Source organism: Bombus affinis, chromosome 14, assembly GCF_024516045.1.
Source record: "Bombus affinis isolate iyBomAffi1 chromosome 14, iyBomAffi1.2, whole genome shotgun sequence".
Classification (NCBI taxonomy): Eukaryota; Metazoa; Arthropoda; class Insecta; order Hymenoptera; family Apidae; genus Bombus; species Bombus affinis.
In genome coordinates this window covers 8,487,851-8,506,775 of record NC_066357.1, presented here as the reverse complement: position 1 = coordinate 8,506,775, position 18,925 = coordinate 8,487,851, and the positions used below count along the sequence as shown (strand labels likewise).

At 31.1% G+C, this 18,925-nt stretch overlaps 3 protein-coding genes across 8 annotated transcripts; 1 reads left to right on the top strand and 2 right to left on the bottom strand.

The window, feature by feature from the left end:
- Window positions 1–36: 36 nt before the first annotated feature.
- Window positions 37–2,544, bottom strand: LOC126924227 (nuclear inhibitor of protein phosphatase 1). 2 transcript variants are annotated; one of them, XM_050738484.1, is made up of 6 exons: window positions 2,227–2,544; window positions 2,033–2,093; window positions 1,804–1,957; window positions 1,376–1,596; window positions 1,098–1,301; window positions 37–1,022 (listed from the first exon to the last, which is right to left on the bottom strand). In XM_050738484.1, exons 1-6 carry the CDS (start codon window positions 2,319–2,321, stop codon window positions 660–662), a joined length of 1,098 nt encoding a protein of 365 aa, XP_050594441.1. In that variant the 5' UTR covers window positions 2,322–2,544; the 3' UTR covers window positions 37–659. The 2 variants fall into 2 exon arrangements, with proteins under 2 accessions (XP_050594441.1, XP_050594442.1); XM_050738485.1 differs by having other exon boundaries at window positions 2,467–2,535.
- A 295-nt stretch (window positions 2,545–2,839) lies between these two features.
- On the top strand, window positions 2,840–12,251 carry LOC126924214 (dynactin subunit 1-like). Of its 5 annotated transcripts, none has more exons than XM_050738454.1 (15): window positions 2,840–2,995; window positions 3,131–3,545; window positions 3,625–3,782; window positions 3,904–3,936; window positions 4,098–4,154; window positions 4,553–4,694; window positions 5,128–5,190; window positions 6,128–6,265; window positions 6,645–6,782; window positions 6,868–7,107; window positions 7,682–7,933; window positions 8,991–9,107; window positions 9,174–11,228; window positions 11,325–11,486; window positions 11,575–12,251. In XM_050738454.1, the coding sequence occupies exons 2-15, from the start codon at window positions 3,378–3,380 to the stop codon at window positions 11,788–11,790; spliced, it is 3,939 nt and encodes a 1,312-aa protein (XP_050594411.1). In that variant the 5' UTR covers window positions 2,840–2,995; window positions 3,131–3,377; the 3' UTR covers window positions 11,791–12,251. The 5 variants fall into 5 exon arrangements, with proteins under 5 accessions (XP_050594411.1, XP_050594412.1, XP_050594413.1 ...); XM_050738455.1 differs by lacking the exon at window positions 2,840–2,995 and having other exon boundaries at window positions 3,002–3,218; window positions 3,292–3,545; XM_050738456.1 differs by lacking the exons at window positions 2,840–2,995; window positions 5,128–5,190 and having other exon boundaries at window positions 3,002–3,545.
- Window positions 12,046–18,716, bottom strand: LOC126924229 (casein kinase I). The gene is made up of 6 exons (XM_050738486.1): window positions 18,096–18,716; window positions 16,783–16,892; window positions 16,403–16,625; window positions 16,012–16,305; window positions 15,639–15,912; window positions 12,046–15,292 (listed from the first exon to the last, which is right to left on the bottom strand). The coding sequence occupies exons 1-6, from the start codon at window positions 18,225–18,227 to the stop codon at window positions 15,276–15,278; spliced, it is 1,050 nt and encodes a 349-aa protein (XP_050594443.1). The 5' UTR covers window positions 18,228–18,716; the 3' UTR covers window positions 12,046–15,275.
- Between the last annotated feature and the right edge of the window lie 209 nt (window positions 18,717–18,925).

The window sequence follows — 18,925 nt, the reverse complement described above, 5'->3', positions numbered from 1 at the left end:
TACCTGAAAAAATAAAACTCATAAATTATAACGTACTTACTGTTTTCGTAAATAGTAGAAATGGAATTTATTCAAAATTCCAAGTCAGTATAATTATTGCACTAACAATAAGTATGCGGGTATAGTGATTTGTCACTTTCGCAAAACAAGATATTTAAATTATCTGAAGACAATATTATCGTGGTATTACTTGTAAAGAATATATCTTATATATACAATATTAATAAGTAAATGTAGTAACTTTACCGGATATACTTAACGAAAATAACTTTTTTTAGTGATAATGTACTGTATCACAAAAAACTTTCGTGACACCTTATCATTATTATACTTATATTTCTCTTAATGCTAAAGTAATCTCTATTTATTTATGTTTGTTTATCTTACAGGAAATTTTAATTACAATTTTGATTTTTACAAAGAAGATAAATTGCAATTGATTAATGAAGAATGAAAAAGGTACATATTATAATAAATTGCTATATAAAATACAGTTTTATAGTTATGGTTAAAATGAATTTAATAATGATATTGACTATTAACCAAATATCTTCCTGAACCTTTATACGAGCAATTTATGCATAAATTCTTATATAACTTAATACCTAAATCTCAAATAATAAAACTATCTGATAAAAATAGATTCCTTAACTTAATTATTACACCAAAAGTGTTGGAATAGGTTTTTTCCCAGGCCAAGCTTCTTTGGCATATTTTTTCTTTTTTGGTTCCATCGTTCGCGTATCAGTAGGTCCTGGTATTTCTGGTACATGTGGTGTTTCTGTTTGTATTTGATTGGGTGTCATCTCTACCTCAGGAGCTGGATTTGGTAATGCAATACCAAGTCGAGATGATAATGAAGATAGTGCACTAGAAAATGGATTAAGAGACAACGACGATGGAGTAAACTGTTCTGGTGGTAAATCTTGATAGAGTTGAGGTGTAGTTGTTGTAGGTTGAAGATGCTTTAAAGGATTGTGATCCTCTGATAAGGATATTAAACCTCCTTCCATACGCATTCTCTAAAATATCGATGAATAATAAATTTGTAAAACATATATAAATAATATATAATGTTGATTTGGAATAACCCTTACTTTACTCGGAACAACTGTTGTTTGTACAAGATTACGAAATCTTCCGACTGATGGATCAACATCTTCTGGATTTATTACTTCTTCATCATCGTTGAACGTAATTCCTTTTTTCTTTCGTTTTCTAGTTGGTTTATGAATTTCATCGTCTGTTATTCCTAGCATAGATATACGTCTATTATGTGCAGTGTTAAATTCCGTTAAATTCTGTAATTATCAATATAGTTATTAAACTATATTTTAATAATATAATTTAAATATAAATATTACTTGAGGCATACATCAAGTTCTGTTTCTGTTTCAGGTAAACCTAGCAAACCACCAGCATCTGTATCTTCTGACAGTTTTTCTAATTCCTCTATAATTGGTCTTGTGCCAGTTTGAGGTCTTTCTCTAATAATATAATACCGTGTAGAAGCTCCAAAATGAAATGTACTATCAATTGGTAATTGTGTGGGTTTATGTTGTTCCAAACGAAGATTACCAATAAAAGTTCCATGTGCTGACAAATCAGTCAAAATTTATAATATTTATAACTTAAATCTTGTTTCATATTTATTTAAATTATTAAAAATGTTCATTTCATATTGCTTAATTAGATTCTTACAAATCTGTTTCTTATGATTAAAAATCAATGTGTATAATAAAATATAACATGTTAGTTATGAATTAAAATGCTATAAATTAAAAATAATGATATAATACTTACTGCTACCCAAGTCAACAAGAAATGCACGATTTAAATGTTTATGATAAACAAGAGCAGCATGAACACGAGAACAAGAAGCGTGATCTATACAAAAGTCATTTAATTGTTGATTACGGCCAAATAAGTAACATTTTTTCTCATCAACCATTAATTTCTGAAACAAAATAATATTTCTGGTATATCTCTAAAAAAGACCTAAATCTTTAGATGTAATATATAACTTCTTTACTTGAATTAATTTGTCATTCTTCAGTACATCTAAATGTAATCCAACTGGTGGCTTCCCAGCCCTGAAAAGCATAATCTATGTATAAGGTAATATTTTTTATGCTATAAATATACTATAATATTAGATAGTAATATTGTATCTAAAATGGTTAAGTAACTATTTGGAACAGTCTAATAAAAATTTTCCAAACGTACCAATTGGGTACTTCGTAATGATTAGCCATCACCACTTTGAAATAATTTGCTTTGTTATTAAATGGATATGAAATTAACCGGGCAGAAAAACACATTCGATGTCAGCGATAGCAGAATGTCATATTAAAAAAACGTTAATGAAATTTTATGATAATTCTTCATAACTGTTTCCATTTCCATTCCATATATCATGGATATTTCTTAAAAGAATATAAATAGTAGGCACATACATATACGCACCCTGAAAGAAAGTTATTTTTTATCAACTTTAACATAAGGTATTATTTTGATGCCATATACATATAGGCATACATATCATTCAAAGGCGTAATTAAGCAACTTAGTGCCCCGGGTACATCAATGAAAATTTTAAAGAAATTTTGATGTAAACTTTAACATATGTTCATGTTATAATAACTAATTCTACATGTTTTATTTCATATTTAAAACAATAAAATTGTAATACAAAGCAGACAAAATGATAAGAAAATAAATTTTTTATTTTGATACTATCCTAATATTCTTTTGCATACATACGAGTAGTGTTCTCATTTTGGATTCTCAGGTTTATAAATCATATATTTTTTTGTTGAAAATATTTTAAAAGAAATTGAGCAATATACTATTAATTCGAATGATAAGAAAAACGAAATGATGAAAAATATGTACTTTCTAATTTTTTAATATATTTAAAATAAATCTAGCTGAATAGTAACAGAAATTATTATAGTGATATTGTGGTGGTATTCATTAGAAGAGGATGAATCAAGTAAGAATCAATGGTGTCATTTTGAATAACTAAATCAGAATCTTAATACTTTAGATTTTACTAGAATAGTCAAATTTGAAGATACAATAAAAATTATTTAGTTTAGAAATGAAAATTCAAATTCTTTAATTATAGCAGCACATAAGATAGAAGCGGTCTAAAGAAGCTGGCAGAAGCTGACTGACATAAGTGGCCGAATAATTTTATAGTTAGTAGAGCAACGTATGTGTCAGTGTGATTGGGAATTTATGTCGTTTGAAGTGCTTGTAACGAAATTCAAATATATAATTGACAAGCTGAACAGTTGAACAAGAGATAAGAGATATCCTGTTACAATAAATGAACTGTATGAAACTAGATGTAATAATCTTCCACGGCTGAAATGTCGTATAAAGTCGGACAGCGTGTCGAGGTTCCTGGCAAAGACTGTCAAGGAGTAATTGCTTATATTGGTCATCCAAGTTTCGCTTCAGGAAAATGGATTGGAGTCATACTTGATGAACCAAAAGGAAAGAACAATGGAACTATCAAAGGGCAATGTTATTTTAAAGTAGGTTATTTTATATTTGTCTGTATATATAAAATATAGCAATCACATAATTACATTGTACACATCTTTATTGTACCAGTGTGCTGAAAATCATGGAATGTTTGTACGTCAGTCACAACTTATTTTGTTGGATGAAGCAGGCAATAGAACTGAACCTGCTAGTCCATCTTCAGCAGGTAGTAGTGCTACTACACCAGACGAGACCAGTGCAGCACGTGCTAGAAGTCGATTGAATAGGTAATATGGTTTTTTTTATCTTAAATTTTTTCAGATGTCGCCTTTCTTTTTTTTTTATTGAGATAATGTTGCATATTACATGTGACAATGCCATTAACTTATCTTATAATTTTTATGCTAGCATAAGTACACGTCGAAGGAATGAACCTACTGCGTAAGTTATTACATTGAATGATAAATCATAATTTTTAATATATAAGATATAAATTGCTAGGTCTTATTGTGCACTTTTTGATATAAGAAATAATAAAAAATAGGTACTTTGAGACAAGTATAATTAATAAATTCTTAAAATTCATATGCTGGTCATAAAAGAGTACGGAGAAAAACTTCTCCTGCCCATACTAGGCAGCAATCTGAGAAACTATCTGGGTAAGAATTTATAAAGATTGATTCCTGAAAAATTTGTCTTAATATCCTCCTTAAATGCTTTTATATATATAAGCAGCTAAGAATTATATCTGTTATTCACTTTTTATGCATTTGTAAGTTTTTCTCATTATAGTAAATGTATGTAGAATATAAATAAGAATATGAATAAAAAATTGCAATTGATATATAATTTTTTACTTTTGGAAAAATATTATAGCACTTTACACATCAATAAAGTATTTTAAAACTATGCTATCAAATAATTTAATGTATTTGTAATTGATGATGTGCATCTAAATTATGTTGTAATTGCAAGGGAATATAGCCTTAATATCGTAAATATTGTCAGAACTTAAATTATATTTACTTAGGAGATACCAACATTGTGTTTTTTACAGTTCAAGACTTTCATTGGCTGGTAGTAGGACACTTTTAAGTGCTCCAAGTACAGAAAGTTTGTCTGGATCACAGCATGAACGTAAAGATGGAGGAGAATCACTTATACCAGTTCCAACATCTAAAGGAGCTTCATTCATCGAGGTATTGTTTGTTGTTCTGGTCATGCTTTTATTATTTCTATATAGTTAATTTTAATAAGTTGATATATCAGTTATTTATGTGAACACAGTGAATGAATTATTCTGAGGATTCAACAAGGCATGAATACATGAGATGAAGTTTTCCATAAAATATGAATATACCTCTATATGTGATAAATTCTCAAAAACTGTGATAAAAGATTGGCTTTGCTATGTTTAAATATTTGAAAATTTGAAGTAACTTATATGTTTGTTACTATCATATTCAAAGAATCGTATTCTGTGACTCGGTATTAAATAAAAAGCTACAGAGAAATGTTTAAAGTGCCAGATAAGCTAATAACGCAGAGTAGTGAACTTTAAACTTTGAGCACATGTTAAATAATTCCGTTGGCACAGAATGATTCATATGGGAATGCACGTACGTGTTTCAGAAGTCCCCTAGCACGAGCTCGCCTCCCGGCAAAAAGCCAAAGGCCCAAGATGATCACAATAATGTAATTAATACTCATTAATTGTAATATCTAAATTTTCTCATCTGACCTTAAACCTTCTCATACTAGTTGTTTGTTGATCATAAGCATTGTAACACATGACTTCAAATTAGCATCACTGCACTTTGATGGGTTTACTTCTTCTTAATGGATTGTGGAACTGATTTATCCTTCACTATTTTCACTGTTCCATTAAGGATCTGCTTTGTTAATTGAGTTCTGTGATGCTTAGTCTAAAATTTCTCATGAGAAGGGGTATTCAAATGTACAATTGTCATTTTTCTTTTTAACAATTAGATACTGAATTCCCCTTAGCATCATATTAATGAGGTAATGATAACAATCTTTCTATGAATAGGAATTTAACAGCATTGCGGTATAAATTTGTGATCCATACTTGGAACATCCTGTTTCTTTCTTTTTATTTAATCATCGTTTACCAAGAGCCTTACATCCCTGATATAAATGCAGTTGATATTTATAAATGATTAGGACATGATAGATGATTTAGTTAATATTATGCCTACTGTAAACTGCAGTGTCATATAACACAATTCAACTCATTGACTGAATTTCCTACACTTGTTAGAACTAATAGAATATTTGGTGTAGCTTGTTGGTGTCTCTTGTCACAATTAATATCATTAATCACTTTGAAATAGACTAATTCTACTGAATGTACATACAGAAACAACATTTTTCTGAAACATAATGTTTTGTATAGGAAATATAGGGTGTTTTTTTCATTACCGTCAATAGCAAATTACATTTATAATTATATCATTTATAAATAAATTAATTAAAATAAAGCATTTCGAAGGTTACCTTAAACTGAAGCATCTAATGCAACTCTTTAGTAAAATATGTGTTTCCAACGCGATAATAAAAAAAACACCCAATGTTAAAATATAGTTTCATTTATAATTTCTTTGCAATTTAGACAGGTTTTGTAGAGACTTTGAAACCACAGTTTGTACCTGGTCAAGTAATGGCAGGTTCTGCAGCAGCTGCGAATGTAGTAGAAGAAAAATTATCACATTTGCAACTTCAACAGGAAAATGAAAATCTGAAATCTCAGGTAAATCATATTAATAAAATTAGTTTTATTTTTTCAAATTATATTTATTTTTCAAAGACACTGCAGCTTTTTTAAACAGATTTTCTAGCCCCCATAAATTTCTTTCAACTTCTGTTGCTTAACTTATCTGTTGAACGGACTTAAAGTGTTGAATGTTCCCTTAGTCATCACCACCAATTTGTTTTCCATCAATGACTAATCAACTTAAAGACTGAGAATGGTTAAAGCCATTTCTCAGCAAGTTAGACTTTGACTTTATCTGAAATTCTGCTTGGTTATTACCAAGATATTTTCACAGTCTGAAATAAAATATTTTAATATTTGTATATTGATATACAAAACAAATACAAAATAATGTGTTTTATATATGTTATTATAGGTTCGTGATCTTACTGAAAAAGTAGAAACTTTACGGGTGAAAAGAATGCAAGACAAAGAAAGAATGAAAGACTTTGAAAAAACAAAGCTTCAACTTGAACAACTTATTGAATTCAAAACGAAAGTTATGGAAAGCCAAGTAATGGAAGCTTTTGAATTAGATTAATGAAGTTTCATAGTTTTCATTAATTTTAACATTTTTTTATTTATTTCTATGATAAAAGGCTAGTCTTCAAAGAGAGCTACAACGCGCGCGTCAAGAAGCGAGAGAAGCACATGCAGCTAGAGAACAATTTCAAGAAGAAATGGCAGATCTTGCAGAAACCGTAGAAATGGCAACATTAGATAAAGAAATGGCTGAAGAAAAGGCTGAAACATTACAAATTGAACTAGAGCAATTGAAAGAAAAACTTGAAGAACAAACACTAGATCTGGAAATATTACGAACAGAAGTATCTGAAAGGGTAAAGTATTTCATAGTTCATCCAATTATGATTTGTTTTGTGTGTGTGTGTGCGCGCACGTGTGTGTGTGACTTACGATGAGCTATTAGTCGCCAGCGACATTTGAGGAAAGTCAGCTGTTCCAATATTTGGTACCCACACGACACAGCGAGAGTTATCCAGTCAAGGAGAGGTAAGACCTAACCGTGTGCCCCGCCATCGCTCGTACTATGTTAGCAAGGCTCATTAAAAATCGCGCAAATCCCGAGCATTGAAGAGGGATGATATAACTATCATAAGTGTGAGAGAAAACGAGTAGAAGGATTTAAATGAAGGATTTTCTTATGAACGAACTTCCGGGTAGATTTTATTGTAACAGTGTATTCGGACATTGTTAGCATTATAATGTTTCATTGGTTTTCCTCTGATATTAAGCTCCGTTTCCTACACAATAGTTCTTATTCTGCATTTCCTTATCTCTACAGAAACTAGCTTATTCTATCTTACATTACCTATACCTAGATTTAATCGTCTGATTCCTATCCTTATTTTTTATAAAGATTATTAATATATAATGGCTGTATAATTATTGCAGGCTGCAGGAGGGGGTTCTGCTGGTGGTGTGTCAAGTTATGAAATAAAACAATTGGAACAACAAAACAATCGACTACGAGAAACTCTTGTTAGAATGCGAGATCTTTCTGCGCATGAGAAGCATGAATTCCAAAAACTTCAGAAAGATTTAGATCAAAAGAAGTCAGAAATATTAGAACTAGGTCGCACAAAGGAAAAATTGTCTACGCGAGTAGAGGAAATGGAACATCAGATAGCAGATTTACAAGAACAAGTAAGAAATATTAATAATTGTTAATGGGTAATTTTTTGTTAATATTATAATAGCAAGAATTATAGTGATCTTTATTTATTATATAGATTTATTGTGATTGAAACAGACGTATAACTATTTAATTTGAACTTAACGTAGTAATGTGATAAAACTAGGGCAACTAAATTTGTTTAACTACTCAACTTACAATTTACAACTAACAACTCACAACAACTCGACAATGTCTTAAAGGGCCACGCCACTCGACAGTAAACTTTCCAACGGTTCCTAACCTGTGGCTCGCCACACGAAGACCCTATCTTTCGGATAAGATAATTGCCAGATATTGATACACCTTCACAGTATATTTCCAGCTAGCCTAAGGATCCGCTATAAATCTTAGGATTTAGTTAGCTAAGGTTCTTCAAACGGACAAATAGTCTTTGTCCTAACAGTCCCTAAATCTATCACCTTGGGAAGGTGCGGGAAATCTGCTTTTTTCACGAACGACGCTTTCCGCTAGCAACATTCTCTCAAGGGCGGTTAGCATCCTTCTTCAACCACTAACATAGAAATTAATCAATTAACAGCAACGTCCATTTCCCTCACTTTCCGAACGAAGGCTTTCCTCGATGAATCTGATGATCTCGTATCCTCGGACACACCCCATCATAGTTTTCCTCTGCAGCATCATTGTGACGAGAAGTCATTCACGTACAATCTCATCAACGAGTTATACAGCGTCTTTACGATCAGTGAATACTCTACGTTTTAACAAAGAATTAATTGACTAATACTTGTACTGTGGACAAGTAAGTCGAGTACTTCTTAGACTTTGGAAGAAAGCACATTTGCTACCCCGTTGACCGTGGATTCACTATCGAACCTAAGACCATTGTCATATTAGTATCTCGAGTGTCCAATCATCGCGATTACTTGTCGAATTCTGTAATAACCATACAATAAACATTATCTCTACTGTATAACAACGATGGCTAATTCGAGTGAAGATTCGTTGCACGCCCTTAACCCTAATGATAACTCGACATATATATAAATTTGTTCCTTCATCAAATAGGTTGATGCAGCATTAGGTGCTGAAGAAATGGTTGAAGTACTTGGTGAGAAAAAGATGGCATTAGAAGAGAAAGTTGCAGAATTGGAAGAAGCCGTTGCAGATTTGGAAGCCTTACAAGTACGTAAAATCTTTTCTAAACATTACTTAAAAAATTGTTGCTTAAATAATCATCCTTTTGTTTAGGATATGTCTGATCAACTTGCTGAATCATCGAAAGAATTAGAACTAGAATTGCGAGAAGAATTGGATTTAGCGCTTGGAGCAGCGCGCGATGCTTATCGACATCGAGATGCGGCTTTGGAAACATTAACGGACCGTGAACTTACAATTACAAAGTTCCGCGAACTCACTCATCAATTACAAGATCAATGTTTGCAATTACAACAACGTGTGCAATCAACTGAAACCTCTAAATTTGGAATGGGGGGCGCAGAACAACAATTAGCAGAAATTTTAGATTTCCAAAAAACCTTTGCTGAAACCCGTGCTCAAACAAAAGCTGTTGATCTTGAATTACGACGATTGGAAGCCGAAGAAGCTCGAAATCATGTGAAATATTTATTATCTTTTATGTCTCCTGCATTCTTAGCACGTGGCGGTGATCACGATGCTATTCTAACACTTTTACTTATACCAAGAATGATACAAAAAACCGAGATACTTATGTCACAAGTACGAGAAAAATATAGATCATTGGATAAAGTAGATAGAACAGCTATCTTAAAGGGTCATTCAGTAGCACAATATACCTTCAGATCGCGTCTTTGTTCATACATGTATGCATTACAAACGTTCCTTGGTTGTTTTGAATCTGCATTAAATGTATGTAGTCCTGAAATGTTACTTAAGGCTGGAGCAGTTTATCCAGAAATGGCAGCACAGGAAAAATCTTTGGATTCCTTGATAGAACTAGCTAAAAAGGATCAATTAGACGAGAATCTACCAATGGATGCTATCGAGAAATGTTGTGGATATTTTTGTACTATGTTTTCTGTGTTATTTGGAGAAACCATCAACCAAGCTCGTTTGGTAGTCAATGGTACGAGGATGTTGGACAGTTCTTGTGAAGCTATTGTGACTGATGCTGCTGCAATCAAAACTTTGATTCAGGGAGACAGTGGTGATTTAGGCCTCCTTTGTCAGCATGCGGAGACAACATGTGAAGTAATTCAACAACACCTAAAGTCAGCTAGAAGACGAGTATTGACAGATCATGCTGCTGCAATTCATAATGCAGAATCTAATTTAGGATTGGATAAAGACTGTAGTGAACAACTTTTTACGTGTTACCAACATGCTGTGAAGATGATGAAAACATTACAGATTTTGCTGAAGAGTGCTGTGCAAGCAATTATTACCAATGGCGACTTAGATACAGGACTTGGTGCAGATAAATTGAAGGAGATGGCTTCTATAGCATGCGAAAAAGTTTATGATACGGAAGATGTTGGACCCGTAGCTACGATTAAAGGAAGTTTATCGAGTATCCAACAGTTAGCAGCCAATTTCGCACAAAAAATGGCAGAGTGTGAAAACGAATTAGCAATAAGTGGACAGTTATCACAACAACGAGAACAAAATGCGGAAAGTGAATCTTTACAGCCTATCAAAGTAAGAGCACAAGCAGCAAAGAAAGAAGCTGAAGAAATTAAGATACTTAGTAGGAAATTAGAAGCAAGAGATAGTGATATACTTGAAGCGAGATTAGCTCTTAGGGAAAAACAAGAAGAATTATGTGAAATGATTTTGAGAAAAGATGTTGTAGAGAAAAAACTTGCAACTCAACAACATGAACATGAATTGAATGTAGAAAAGTTGAAAAGAAAATTGGAAGAAGCAATGAATCAATTGAAACGAAAGGAAAAAGAATTTGAGGAAACAATGGATCACCTTCAGACAGATATTGATAGTTTGGAAATGGAGAGAGGCCAGTTAAAGGAAAAATTAAAATCTGTTGGAAAGAAGACGATGATGTCTGCGTCTGGAGCAGACAATATGTCTGGAAGCGTTACAGCAGCATCTGGAATGCAATCAATGGACAATAAGTTCTTAATGCAAGAGATAACTGCTCTTAAAGAAGCGTTAAACAGTGAAAACCAACAAAGAAAGAAATTAATGTCTGATATATTACGTCAAAAGTTAGAAAGTTTGGATCCAATAACTCCTCTTCCATTAAAACAGGGATCAATTGATGCTAAAATACAGGAATTGAAACAAAAAACTAATGATCTTACTAAAGTAACTTACAAAACAATTATTATATAAATGAAAGATTCAAAAAATATTATTTCATATTTATTTAATTTTCATCAACATTTTTTTCTTGTTTTCCAGGATATTAAACAAGTCATGACATTCCCTATCGTTCCTGATTTAAGACGTAATAAGGCACGTGATATGGAAGGCCCAGTGTTAGAAAAGGCAATGCCAGTTTATCAATTGTTACAACGGGAAATAGTCATGAAAGAATTAAAAGATCGAACTGATCAATTGATTGTAAGTCATTAATCAGTAGAAAATTATAAATATACAATATTATAGTTGTTTGTAAATCAAAATTAAAACTTTTATGTTTATTTTGTAGAATGAAGTCCTTGAAGAAGTTATACAAAGAACAGTAGGTGGAATGGCTGAAGCTAATTTCGCAGTATTCCCAAATCGTGAAATGACTGCAGCAATGCATGAAAGTCAATTGCTTGCTGCCGAAATCGCTATTCCTCATCAAGGTCAAGAACAAGTTTTTACTGTTAACGTAGGAACGCAGGAACTTAGGAAAATTCATACTTTGCTGTGCTATTAATTTTCATTTGTTAATTCTTAATATAACATATTAATGTGGAAAAATATGCTACCACAAAAGCAGTGGTAAGTGCAATAAATTTGTAAAATATTAATTTTATAGTATTTGCCTTTCGGTCACTTACGCATAAGTTGTGGTAGCCAATGATGTTCTGTTATATTTATACACATAGTTAATCTATTTTATATGTACAAAAGAACGAATAATTGACTTTTTATATCCGATGAAAGGAACGGATTGAATCTAGCGATAACATAATTTTGGAGCGTGCGATTTTTATTTATTTTCGAATTGACTACAGCACGATGACCGGTGCATTGTAGCTGATAGTCTGCAGCACATTTTGTTACCTTATAAACTCAAATATTATTACTATTAACAATTTAAACGATAAAGTTACGCGCCTCTGTGGCTTCTGTGTAATATCTTTTGAGATTTGTCAAATATATGACTTAAAAATATTTACATAAATATCCTTTACATATCCCATATGACAAGAATATCGCAACACAGTTCTCGGGAGCAAGTATATCGTTCATTTTGAACAACATGTTACTACCATTCTGGATAACGATAATCGTGTATTGCCATCAAAATTGACACTTAATGAAATAGAGACTATAATACAATGTTCCACTTTTTATTTATAGCGATAAAAGGAGCAATAAACTGTTGATGATTTTCATTATTTATGAAATAACGTATATCTTAATTACTGTCATAATTTTATTATACATACACACATGTATGTATGTATGCACATATATAAAGCATTATCTGTGTACAGAATATCTTGTGAGGTATTTAACAAATTTTTCTTACGTATTTGCTACGTCATTAAGAATAAAAAGAATATACATTATAGGTCGTCACATTATAGGTTTATTTCGTTTCGTAATCGCCGATAAATGTTTAGTTTTGTTTCAAGTATAATGGTTCAGTTCCTTATTTCCAATCTGTAAGATGTAGATTACATTGATCTCAAATTCATATACAAATTTTATCTTGTTTTCTACTACTATAATATTAATAGAAAAGAATATACACACACGCGCGCGCGCACACACACATATACACAGACACGCTCACGCACATACATATATATAAATATATATATATTTATTTATTTATTTATTGTATATATATATATTGTATATATATTAAAAACATATATACAAGATTTTTGAAGTACCACCCTTTTTTCCACGATTAAAATATAGAAAATAAGAAATATTAGTATCATTAAAATTAGCATACAAGATTAAGTAGAATGTATAAATTCACTCTTATGAGTACACAAGTTATCAATAGCAATCAACATTTCGTTTATTTATCTTGTTATATAACTATTTTATTTTATAAGAACTCTGTTATAATATAAATATGGTGGTAAGTTCATTAAAAATAACGATTAGCATCACATACATGATTTGAAGATTGCCTATGTAAAAAACGTAACTGAATTGTTCTTTTACTATTCATCCACTGTATTACTTTTGATGGATAACGAAATTAAATAAATCTATAGAGTATATGACATTTTTTTTATTCAGAATGATTTGCTGAACACGTGGGAAAAATTTGTTGAATACCTCACGGGACATCCTATATATACATACATACATACCAGATAGTAATAAGTGCTTATTCATTAATTATTCATTAACTTACTCGTTCATTCATTCTCGCTGCATAGTAGTACACACTTTTATTCATTAATTTTGCTTTTCATTTTCTTAATTCTCAATAATAGTAATAATATTAAAATAATAAAAATAATAATAATAATAATAATAATAAACCATACATTCACTCAAAGTTATTTAATGATTATATCTCTTTTCTTTTTATTACTGTCTAAAAACTTCATCAAACAAATTGTCCTTCCAAAATATAACGGTACACAGGATCCAGTCGTATTATCCCTTGTATCTTGGTTCGTACTAACGTTGACTGGACATTTTTTTATTATTTTTTTTTTTATTTTTTAAGAATATTTTTATAGTAAGGACATGAGTTAACATTATTGATTATATATCATTTTGGAAGTAGTGCTTGGAACATAGACGTGAATATTGACGCAACTAGAATGGTTGATGTAAACAAAAATTTTCAATGACAGAAACGAATTTTTTTAAAACTTCTACTGTGTTTAACGTGACTTCGTGTACGAGATTTCATTATGCATATTAACCAACTGCCCGATCGGTTAAAGATCTCGTAAGTCACATAACATAAACTTAATATCGAAGCAATAGCGCGGGAAATACTACTGCACAGTCTCTGCCATTAAAACTATATGGAGGAAGTCCTTTGGCTGGAACTGGTTACAGAGTTGCTTTCCATGCATCAAGTATTTTATGTACTATTTGTATATATTCTTTTCTTCAAATGTAAAGCAATCTGTAATCCATCTCCAATACAGAGAAATCTGCTTAATATTCATTTTATTTATCATGATCGACTAAATATACTCACAGAAAGAAAGAGAGTAAAGAGTGAAGTTTATTAGGTCAGAGTAGCTAATAATTTGTTCGTTTCTTGATCGATACAACGTATCTAGAAATTAAATTGCTGCCTTAATAGTAATATTACTTCCAGTATTTATTTCAAAGATACTTCCACTTACTCGACATACGCATGTATGTGTTTATGTCTACATTGTGTGTGTATATATATACATATTTATGTATGTATACATATATACTCATATAGAAAGAAAGTGTTACCATAGTGTCAATAGTATTAAAGAAAAATCTTTGATACCATTGACATGATAATTTATGTAAGAAAAATATTAACATTTCTCTCGAAGTTGCACACGTTATATTTATATCGTATTGTACTGAGAATAAAACAAAAATCAGGAAGCAACAAACTGTATTTATCTCTCAGTACACATATATTTTCTTCATACTCTCGCATAATCATTCACTCGTCCTCACGTTTGTGTTTCTATTTGTAGAATAGATATAAAATTTTATACGATGTACTCATTTAATTACCCCCGAATGCTTAAGAGTAGTCAAAACCGCATCCTCTCTTTCTTTCTATGAAAATTGTTTGTCGGATTTTCGATTAAATCACACATTACACCGTTACGTGTAATCTTTTACAAAGGTCTTCGGGGCATCAAAACCTTTATTTCAATTATTATCAACGGTGAATTAAATAGGTAATAACAAAATAAGAACAAGCCACCTCTGGCTGATTTCACTTGGATTTTAAGCACAAAGAGGTGGATCAACCAAAACTCTAAGCACTGAGAATACATTGAAGTTTTCACTAATTAGCGAATTCACAAACGTGTACCTGTGGCATTGTCCTTTACTCGTGTACGATACGCTTGTAACCATAAATCTCCTCCTTAATGCAAACTTAGAGGATTGATTGATTTGACTCTTTGCATGGCATTCATACAAAGTTGAGTACCTGGTCTTGGACACTTCAATAACTGCAAATAGGATTGATGCAATGACAAGGAATTATAGTTTTATCCTTTCTGAAACAAACAGTACATTGTATGTTATATAAATGAAGAATAATATACTAAATGACGATTAATACTAGTGAAATGGAATATTAATGCCAATAATGATTTATATATCAAATTTTGCAATTATAAGAGAGATTAAAACGAAAAAAGATATTCAATTTTCACTATGCTCTTGATTATACATTATAGAAAATACTTGTATAAATTATTATGTCGCTATTATAACATGTATGTATGTTAACATGTTATAACATGTTATAACATGTATGTTAACAATATAACATTTTTTATGTATGTATAGAAACTAAAGATAATGTAATATGCAGTATAATTTATGATATAGCAAAAACACCTGGTTGAGCGTTGGTCTGAGCTGGTGGCTGAGCTTGGGCTTGTCCTTGCCCCTGAGCATTTGGTGCGGATTGACCTGGACCATTTCCAGATGTTAAAGTAGGGAGACAATTTTTTTGTTTCAACATTGTCCAATCAAAAGTATAATCATATTGGTGATTCAATGTACGGAAAAGTATACGGAAAAGTTGGCGAAGATACATATAATCTGGACTTTCTTCGAAACGTAGACCTCGTGTATAATTTAAATACATCGCAAATTCAGCAGGAAATCCCTGATTAAAAAAAATTAATAAATAAGTTTCTTTCTAAATAATACAATGTATTCTAGTTTTAATAGAAAATTTATAAGTTCATAAACATATTAAACTTACCTTACATAAAACTTCCACAGGCGTGGACATTTTCTTTTCACTTATTTTCTCATATTTCTGCTTTTTGGTAGCAGCTTTAAGTCCTTGCCAAGGAAGAGATCCGCGATTGAAATACATAAGCACATAACCAAGTGATTCCATATCATCACGGCGACTCTGTTCTATTCCAAGATGTGCATTAATCGAAGCATACCTTGCTGTGCCTGTTAAATTTTTATCTTCTCGATACATTATATGCAGTCTTGTACGACTATCTCTATATTTTTTAGCTAATCCAAAATCAATGAGAAAAAGCTAAAAGTTTAGAAACAATTATCATGATATTACAATGAAAATTATTATACAATCTACATTGTAGATTGTGTTATGATTTAACATTGTTAAAATATACCTTATTACAATGACGGCCAATGCCCATTAAAAAGTTATCTGGTTTGATGTCTCTATGAATAAAATGTTTGCAATGAACATATTCAATCCTACCAATCATTTGATCTGCTAACATTAAGACTGTTTTTATTGTGAATCTTCTAGTACAAAAGGTGAAGAGGTCTTCAAGAGATGGACCAAGGAGGTCCATGACAAGTACATTATACTCTCGTTCTTGCCCATACCTACATTTAACAAGAAAATAACAGTAAAATTGTATTTTTATTCAAAAAGCAAACTTAATTGTCTATTTTATAAATTAATCACACACTAGATAACAATATCTGTAACATGTTGGATATCTCTTTAAAAATAAGAAAAGCTGTTAAAGGTAATAGTTACCAACGTATATGAGGTATTCCTATACCACCATGCAAAATTTTATATAGCTTTGACTCATATAAGAGTTGAGGATGTCGAGCACGTATACTTTCCAACTTAACAGCAACTTCCTAGAATAATACATAATATACCTAATATGTTTTATTATTAAAACAAGCTAATATAATTTGTACATAAACTATTACAGGTTTAGAATATTTTGTCTCCTATACATACTTGTCTTTATATAAAATGTTTATTTTTTTTTATATGTCACATATTACCAATTAAATTTATACTATTTATATAATTATTGCATGGCATACATAATTACTCTCATTTAGCACTCTTTAAATAAATAAATATTTATGTTATAAGTACATATAGAAAGTTATATAATTTATTATGCTTTTATTATATTTATTATTTTAATATTGTATTAAAATTTGCACACATATACATACAACCAAACTGTATTTAATATAAAAATAATTGTTATATGTTATATATTAAATATTTAACACTTGTCATCATATATCAATAATGAAATCACTATTACACCTTAGTAATTAATTTTGTGTTATTTTTATTTCCAAAAACAATTGCTTGATATATAAAATGTAATTCGATAACACACAATATTCATAAGCAAAAAATATAATAACAAAAACTTTTATGTAAAGTTTTAAGGAAATGTAATATGCTGTAGAATAGAATTATTGAAAACAATTTCATATAAACACAAAGAATAAAACAGTACAATATAATAAAAACAGGTTTTAGACGTGAACTTTACTTTCTGCAGAAAAGAATTTTAACGATATAGGAGCAATTTTTAAACGCTTATTTGGTACTTTGTACTAATTTATGACAAACATTACAGATATATATATTTTAATAATAAACATTGTCTTACGATTTACACACATAAACAATAAATATACTGTTCTTTTTTACATATAGAGGTCAATCACATTGCAAAAAGTTGGATGATCGTTTACAATTAAATAAAGGCTATGAAATTTTGAAAAATTGTAATTCTGTATGTCGATTAAATAGACATAACTTTACCGAAACGGAAAGTTTACAAGTTGCAAATTCTCCAAGGGAAAACAATGGATATTTCATGTAACCAATAACAATATCATAAAAAAAACATATTTCGTAAGAAGTTTAATAACGTTTAGTATCATAAGGAGAAATTTCTGTCACGATAGGAACTTATAGTTGAATAACTTGTTACGAATGGAATGAAAAATTAAAAAAGAAAAGAAGTAAGACAAGGAGTGGAAGATGTGCTGGCAGGTCGTCTCACGTGAAACGGTACTCCTTACCTCACCATTAGAGATGTTGATACCGAGGTAAATGTCGCCAAAGGATCCCGAGCCAATCTTTCTCAACAGCCTGTATTTGCTACCCACAATAAACTCATTCTTTGCTACTGACATTGCCAACTGCATCGACATATTGCTCCTGGCTTCCCTATTTCTATCCTTCCTCCGCTAGAACCGACGGCGGACTTCTACGACTGGCTCACGTCGGACTCGAACCTGATTTAAAGTACTAAGCGTACCCGATAGGACTTATACGCCATTTACTGGCAAACTCGACGATGTTGACTATTCCCAAAGTCGTAACGATCGACGATTTTCTTCGATAAAAATCTGCTCAGGTAGCCCAAAAGTCACTCTCTAGTGGCACAACAAAACCCCACTAATACGCCGACATTTTCCCTTTCGCTAGAAGCACGAGAGCAACTGACGTTGCGGAAACGATGCGTCACGACGGGCGGCGTTCAAGTCAGAGTCCTTATCAACGAATTGCTATTAATTAACCACACTATCTTTTCGATCGAACCATCCGGAAACTTTCTATTTTAATTACGAGAAAAATTTCGTTCGGCCTAGCTACGAGTTTACCACTGTCTCAAAATTTAATCGTGCAAAATAACTCGCTTGAATTCGCGGTACTAGATTTTCGCCAGGCCTGTATCAATCTGATTGCGATTCCTCGAATGAACACCGTCTCTTACAGTGACGTCTATATAAGTCGAAACATGTGTTATTAAAATGGAACTTTTTCTCCCGAGTCGCATTTTTCTTTCTGTCACAATTATTTAGCATTTAAAGAAAAAGATATTCATTGGCAAGATAAATGAAAACTA

Excerpts from the sequence above, each read along its gene's own strand:
- LOC126924214 (XM_050738454.1), top strand. The coding sequence starts at position 3,378 with ATGTCGTATAAAGTCGGACAGCGTGTCGAGGTTCCTGGCAAAGACTGT. Across the intron at positions 3,546-3,624 it reads AAGGGCAATGTTATTTTAAA|TGTGCTGAAAATCATGGAAT; the intron begins GTAGGTTATTTT and ends TTATTGTACCAG. Across the intron at positions 7,108-7,681 it reads GAACAGAAGTATCTGAAAGG|GCTGCAGGAGGGGGTTCTGC; the intron begins GTAAAGTATTTC and ends TAATTATTGCAG.
- LOC126924229 (XM_050738486.1), bottom strand. The coding sequence starts at position 18,227 with ATGTCGATGCAGTTGGCAATGTCAGTAGCAAAGAATGAGTTTATTGTG. Across the intron at positions 16,626-16,782 it reads GGAATACCTCATATACGTTG|GTATGGGCAAGAACGAGAGT; the intron begins GTAACTATTACC and ends TGTTAAATGTAG. Across the intron at positions 15,913-16,011 it reads CTGTGGAAGTTTTATGTAAG|GGATTTCCTGCTGAATTTGC; the intron begins GTAAGTTTAATA and ends TTTTTTAATCAG.
- LOC126924227 (XM_050738484.1), bottom strand. The coding sequence starts at position 2,321 with ATGTGTTTTTCTGCCCGGTTAATTTCATATCCATTTAATAACAAAGCA. Across the intron at positions 1,302-1,375 it reads AAACAGAAACAGAACTTGAT|AATTTAACGGAATTTAACAC; the intron begins GTATGCCTCAAG and ends TGATAATTACAG. Across the intron at positions 1,023-1,097 it reads CAACAGTTGTTCCGAGTAAA|AGAATGCGTATGGAAGGAGG; the intron begins GTAAGGGTTATT and ends TCGATATTTTAG.